Source organism: Otolemur garnettii, unplaced genomic scaffold (assembly GCF_000181295.1).
Source record: "Otolemur garnettii isolate 467f Iridium unplaced genomic scaffold, OtoGar3 scaffold00001, whole genome shotgun sequence".
NCBI lineage: Eukaryota > Metazoa > Chordata > Mammalia > Primates > Galagidae > Otolemur > Otolemur garnettii.
The window spans coordinates 59,710,502-59,717,734 of NW_003852396.1; the positions used below are offsets into that span (position 1 = coordinate 59,710,502).

General features: G+C 44.4%; 1 protein-coding gene across 1 annotated transcript in view; it reads left to right on the forward strand.

The window, feature by feature from the left end:
* The first annotated feature begins 913 nt into the window (after positions 1-913).
* The window catches only part of PRRG4 (proline rich and Gla domain 4), an 11,000-nt gene continuing 4,680 nt past the window's right edge, over positions 914-7,233 (forward strand). Inside the window, exons 1-2 of the mRNA XM_023510062.1 lie at positions 914-1,190; positions 1,900-2,015. Of these exons, the coding sequence (XP_023365830.1) occupies positions 1,910-2,015 (106 nt within the window). The 5' untranslated portion in view covers positions 914-1,190; positions 1,900-1,909. The remainder of the gene's footprint in view (positions 1,191-1,899; positions 2,016-7,233) is intronic.

The window sequence follows — 7,233 nt, forward strand, 5'->3', positions numbered from 1 at the left end:
AGGTTCTGGCTATCCTGGTAGATATGAACAAAGCTAATAAAAGTACAGAAGTTCTGAAAACCAGCGAATTTTATTTAGCTCTATAAATCTACAGAAATTTCTATAAAATGTACATATGATACTTTACATCTACTACCATGGAAAACACTATAAAATACAAGCTGGCACACGCAGGTATTCCATTAATTAGGAGACAAAGTGATGATGTCATTCACGTCAAACAGTCTTTGGAAATTTCCACGGTACACTCTTGAGAGAATGAAAGTGAAAAAACAAATCATGTTGTGTTATCATAGTGCAAATAGCTTTGACCCTTGAAAAGATCTTGAAGACATCCTAAACCTGCAGGACCGCCACTGCAGAACCAATGTAATCGATTAAGTTCAAGATCATTTCCCGGTTCATCTTACTATTAAAACGTATTTTCTTTGGGAGGCTGAGGCAAGAGAATCGCCTAAGCCCAGGAGTTGGAGGTTGCTGTGAGTTGTGACGCCACGGCCCTCTACCGAGGGTGATAAAGTGAGACTCTGACTCTAAAAAAATATAAATAAATAATAAAATGCATTTTCTATGATAAATATTTTGTACCGTCCCGGGACCACCCTTTGAGAACAGTTAGTGAAGAGTAGCCCCGCGACCCCTACCTAGCCTGGAGGAAACCAGAGCGAAAAGTCCCGGACGCGCCGAGGTGAAGTTAGCGCTGAGAACTGAAACGCTTCCCTGGATCGGCAGAGAACGCCGGGTCTGGAGACAAGTCGAAAACCGGCCACCAGCGCCGCCAAGGCGGGGCCCGACCTGGCAGCGGGCGGCGGGCGGCGGGCGGGCCCAGGGCTCCGGCCCGACTCCCCGAGACGCCCGCCCGCCCTCGGCCGCAGGGAGGCGGCCCCCGGGGGAGGAGCGCGGCCAGGTGCTCCAGGTGGCCGCCCCCGCCCTTTCTCACAGCTGCGTCTGCGGCCTCCCGTGAGCCACGCCGGAGCTCGCGGCAAGCAGGTCCCCCGGGTTCCTTTCTGCCGACCGCTGGCTTTTCCTCGGTCTGCGCACGGGGGCCACCCCTACCCTGCGGAGAGCGAGGCCCAGAGCGTCGTCGAGATTTGGGGGGCACCGGAGACCGAGGGCCTGGCGGCCGCAGGAACCACACTTAAACGGGACTCCGGCCCGGGCACGGCTGGAACATGTCCCAGGGGATACAGGTACAGTGCCCGGCGGCGGGGCAGGGGTTTTTCGGAGGGAGCTCAGACGCCGACTGGATCGCGTTTCCGCGCAAAGCTGAGAGTCCCGGGGCACCGTCAGCCCTCGGCACGGTCCTGGGGCGCGGCTTCTGTCCCGGGCGTTCTCTCGGGGCCCCTTTTTGGGCATGCGTCGGCACCGGGACCGAAACCGCGCGCGGGCGCTTTCGCACGGTGGCTCGGAGTACAACAGGTCGATGATTCAGTCCCCACAGCAACTAAGGTGCTGAGCCAGGGTCATTTTGACGTGTTTCTTTTCTTTCTCTTTTTCTGTCTGTCTGTCTCGCTCTCTCTCTCTTTTTTTTTTTTTTTTTTTTTTGCGATAGAGCCTCAAGCTGTCACCCTGGTAGAGAGCTGTGGCACCACAGCTCACAGCAACTTCCAACTCCTGGGCTCAAGCGATTCTCTTACCTTGGCCTCCCAAGTAGCTGGGACTACAGGTGCCCGCCACAACGCCCAGCTATTTTTTGGTTGTATAGTTGTCGTTGTTTGGCGGGCCCGGGCCGGGTTCGAACCCACCAACTCTGGTGTATGTGGCTGGCGCCTTAGCCTTTTATCTGCAGACGCTGAGCCTTCTTTCTTTCTCTTTTCCTTTCTTTTCTTTCTTTCCCTTCCTTCTTTCTTTCTTCTTTCAATTTTTTTTTTTTATTGTTTGTTTTCATTTGTTTGACAGTTGCCCGACTATGTTTACACTTCTTCTGGCTCTACTCAGCCACCTGCCCATGGTTACCTTGGCGTTTCCTCATTGCATAAGAAGTTCAAAGGATTCTAAGCATGTGGGAAGAGAAGGTAAGCATGACTTCAGTTTCAGACAAAAACTCTTCGAGAAACTGGAGCCACATATTACAGATCTCAAATGGAAAAATGTAATATTTGAAATTACATGCCCTCTATTTTTGAAGCACTAAAATATCCTTTAGTTTGATTTGTGGTTTATTTGGTAGGGTTGTGGTTTATGTTCAATTCATACAACTTTACGTGTTTCTTTTGATAAATATATATTTCAGGCCTGGTTTGTGGTTAACTGGAAAAGCTATTTAGACTTCTGAAAATCAGAGAGTGACATTTTTCCAAATGAAGGCGTGTGGTTATTATAATGAGCATAATTGTTCTTTCTGGAAATGTGGACAGGAACTCCAGGTTCTAGTCTGTACTTGCTGTGTGACCGTGGGCAGGGTACTTAATCCCTTTGGGCTTAAATGTCTTCATCTGCACAATGATGGGGTTGGGATGTAAAATGATCTCTTGAGGTCCTTTTTGACTTTCAAATGTCTGGTTGCCTAGAGGGAAGCAGATAGTTGAAAGAATAGATTTGGAGCTTGCTAACTTAGAAGTCCACAGTTTTCAGGTTCTAGATCATAAACTGATTGGGTTCTGTCTATATTTTAAAAGCCTAATCTGAGAAAACCAGAAAAGAAAAAAAAATGGCCTATGACTCTCAGTATCCTTCTACTTGTCTGGTCTTTATGTTTCCCCACCCAGTGCCAGCACTTTGGATCTACTTCCCCACACATTCCTGTCCCTTATCCCTTCTCATCAGATGCTACTCTCAGCTCATTTTCATTTGGGAAGGATCTGTTACACTAATACTCCTAGCTGACTTATTAATGATTAATACAGCTAACTCTGTGTGCGTACAGTGCATGTGTGTGTGTGTGTGTTTTAAGATAGGGTAGTACCTTAACCCAAAGGAATCAAATTCTGATGACAGAATTCTAGGCAACTGGATAGGCTAGCTAGTGGGGTAAGAAAGATTATGGAAGGACACCTGTGGCCCAAAGGAGTAGGGTGCCGGTCTCATATGCCAGAGGTGGCGGGTTCAAACCTAGTCCCCGGCCAAAAAAAAAAAAAAGAAAGATTATAGAAGGAGATCCTTCTTGGTACCTCCAAAGTTGCTCTATATACGTAAGTTCACCCATGTATAGGGTTGTACCTAAAAGGTTCCATACTAAATAGGATCAGATGCTCCTCCCCAGAATGATTGTGATACAGGCCTAAAAGACACTATTCATTCATTCATGTGATACAGGCCTAAAAGACACTCTCAAGGGCATTACAAACTATGGAAGGAATTTAGAGTTCATACTTGAGTGTGGAGGGCTGGAGATGTTTGTGGGAAATGTAAATGAGGGATCCTACGCATTTGAAAAGCCAACTGTTCAGTTAGTAGCAACTTTATGAACATATACTATGTACCCTATGCTAGGTGCTGGATATGTAGAAATGAAAGACTATAATTCCTGATCCGGAGGACCTCTTCATCTGGTGGGGGAGGCAGAATATATACAGATAATTTCCATAAGCTCTATAATACAACTAGGAACTGAGAACTCTGAGAGCAGAGGGAAGGGCAAGTAGCAGTAACTATGCCTTGGTAGAGTTGTATGGCACAGAAGCCAATCCTTTCCAGCTGCAAATGGGATATTATAAATGTATATATGAAAAGTAACTGGAAAAGAGGGAATTTCAGCTAAATTCTGGTAAAGCTTTAGAGTAGAATAACTTAAAAAGAGCTTATTTAGACAATGTGGAGAGATAGAAGAGAAGAATAGAATGGAATATCTGGGTTAGTGGACTTATATAACAGTGGAACACAGGGAAATTCTCTTATGATAGTCTAAGGTGGCTCGGTGCCTGTGGCTCAAGTGGCTAAGGCGCCAGCCACATACACCTAAGGTGGCAGGTTCGAATCCAACCCGAGCCTGCCAAAACAACAATGACGGCTGCAACCAAAAAATAGCCAGGCATTGTGGCAGGCGCCTGTGGCGCCAGCTACTTGGGAGGCTGAGGCAGGAGACTCGCTTGAGCCTAGGAGTTGGAGGTTGCTGTGAGCTGTGATGCCAAGGTACTCTACCCAGGGGGACAGCTTGAGGCTCTGTCTCAAAAAAAAAGTGATAGTCTAAGGAAAAACTGAAGGGCAGAAAATCTAAGGAAGAGGACCGGTGCATCTCCCAGCAACAATCAAGGGGAAAATACAAGCTCTTGCTGAAAGCCAAGGATGCTCCAGAGACAGAGAAGTTTGATCCTTTTTAGGATTACTTAGAATTCAAATAACAAAGGGTAGTAGTATTTCTTGTGATATTCATAAGAGATGTAGAGGAAAATTTGACCTAGCACTGAGAGTTAAGGCTAAGTTCAGCCATTGACAGAATCAGAACTTCTACACTCAGGGAAGGCAAGCAATAGCCCCTAGAAGGCACATTTAATACAGTATTAATCATACTATGATGATTAGTTGTAAATGTAATATTTGTGATATTGGCATAAATGTTATTTCAGGAAAAACAAAAATGTTTGTGTGGGCAGTGCCTGTGGCTCAAAGGAGAAGGGCACCAGCCCCATATGCCAGAGGTGGCGGGTTCAAACCCAGCCCCGGCCAAAAACTGAAGAAAAACAAACAAAAAACAGAAATGTCTGTGGATTTTATTCATTTATTTATTTATTTATTTAAGACAGAGTTTCACTTTGTTGCCCTCGGTAGAGTTCCCTGACATCATAGCTCATAGCAACCTCAATCTCTTGGGCTTAAGTGATCCTTTTGCCTCAGCCTCCTGAGTAGCTGGGACTACGAGTGCCTGTCACAGCACCTGGCTATTTTTAGATAGCTCACTCTAGCTCACGCTGGTCTCGAACTCCTGAGCTCAGGCAGTCTGCCTACCTCGGCCTCCCAGAGTGCTAGGATTATAGGTGTGAGCCACCATGCCTGGCCTGTTTGTGGCTTTTAAAAAATTTTCCTCTATAAGTTAAAATTAGCTTTTTTTAATCTCATGGAGGGGTATTTTTTATAACTCAAACCACCTACTTGAACAGAAGACTGTCAATGAGAATTTGACACTGCTTTTTTTAGCCAATAAAATGGAAAGATACTGGGCATATCTGAGAAGGAGCAATAAAGAGGCAGATTTCTAATTCTCCATTCTGAAATTAGATTTCATGTAGTATATATAGCTAAGTTAGGCAGGCTATGGGTTGCTTCATTACTGGTTTAGTACTTTAAATCTTTGTCAAACTGAGGAACACCAGACTATATCTGTTAATTGCTTCAACTGGTAGACTTTGGGTCCAGGAGTTTCTTCCTATTATAGGACACCTGAGTTTGTTCTTTCATTCGGTAATTTTTTTGAGTACCTCTTATGGACCAGACATCAATATCCCTGCTTTAATGGAGCTTCTCTTCTAGTGAGGAAAATAGAGTGGTAACAAATAATTAAAGCATATAGAACATCAGAGGGTGATGAGTGCTATGGAGAAAAGCAGAATATAGTCAGAGTATGCCAGAGGTGTATGGATAGCAATGGGGTTGTTCAAGGTAACATTGGGCTCGGCACCTGTGGCTCAAGTGGCTAAGGCATCAGCCACATACACTGAAGGTGGCAGGTTTGAATCCAGCCCGGGCCTGCCAAATAACAATGATGACAGCTGCAACCAAAAAATAGCCGGGCAGTATGGCAGGCGCCTGTGGCCCCAGCTACTTGGGAGGCAGAGGCAGGGAGACTCGCTTGAGCCCAGGAGTTGGAGGTTGCTGTGAGCAGTGAAGCCATCGCACTCTACCCAGGGGGACAGCTTGAGGCTCTGTCTCAAAAAAAAAAGGTAACATTGAACCAAATCCTGGAGGAAGTGAAAGGGGGCAAATTCAAACTGAAAGAAAAAAGTGTTGTTCAGTGGAAATAACAAGTACAAAAGCAGGCAAGAACCAGGTATGTAGAAGCCAGTGTAGCTACAACAGAGTATAACAGAATGTACAAGGGCAAGTGAAGATGAAGTCAGAGGCTTTGAACCAGATCATCAGATCAAATGTAGCCTGGTAGGCCATTGTAAGGACTTTGCCTTTTACTCTGCAGGAGGTAGAATTGCTATTAGGAGGTTTTAAAAAAGCAAAATAGGAAAAAGTAGGAACAAAGTCTGACTTCTTAAAGGATCTCTTTGCCTATTATGTTAAAAACAGACTGTAGAGGAACAAAGAAACCGCTTGAAAGGCCATTGCAGGAATCCCTGTGAGGGGAGATGAAGGCTTGGAAAATCTTTCTATCTCCATTTGGTGGTAGCATAAAATTTACAGAAGACAAAGAAGGAAAAAGAATAGAAATATTTCATCACGGAGAGCCCCTCTATTCACCTTTTAGAATACTTCTTAAAACAACTACAGTATCATTAATTATCCCATTCCAGCTTCCCCCTTGGTTTAAATGGCCTGAATCTGCTATTTTTCCCTTTCCTTCCTTTCCCTTCCCTTTCTTTCTTTTATTTATTTATTTTGAGACAGAGTCTCTCTCTGCTGCCCAGAGTAGAATGCCATGGCATCATCATAGCTCACAGCAGCCTCAAACTCTTGGGCTCAGGCGATCCTCTTGCCTTAGCCTCCCAAGTAGCTAGAAGTACAGTTGCCTGCCATGACACCCAGCCAGTTTTTCTGGTAGAGACAGGGTCTGTTTTGGTAGAGACAGGGTCTAGCTCTTACTCAGGCTAATCTCGAATTCCTGAGCCCAAGTAATCTACCAGCCTCAGCCTCCCAAAGTGAGAATTTGCTATTTATAACATAGATACTATAGTGCTGGCCATAAGAAATATAATATGAACCACATGATGAATTAAATTTTTTCTAATAGCCACCTTTTTAAAGTAAAAAAGGATGAAATTCATTTAAATAATATATTTAATTTAGCCCAATATCCAAAATATTTTTATTTTTAACATGAACCACATAATGAATTAAATTTTTTCTAATAGCCACATTTTTAAAGTAAAAAAAGATGAAATTCATTTAAATAATATGTTTAATTTAACCCAATATCCAAAATATTATTTTTATTTATTTTTATTATTTTTATTTTTTTGAAACAGAGCCTCAAGCTATCCCCCTGGGTAGAGTGCTGTGGCTTCATAGCTCACAGCAACCTCCAACTCCTGGGCTCAAGCAAGTCTCCTGCCTCCACCTCCCAAGTAGCTGGGACCACAGGCAACCAGCCTGGAAGAGTGTCATATAGCCCTTAGAATCTCAGCAGTTCTC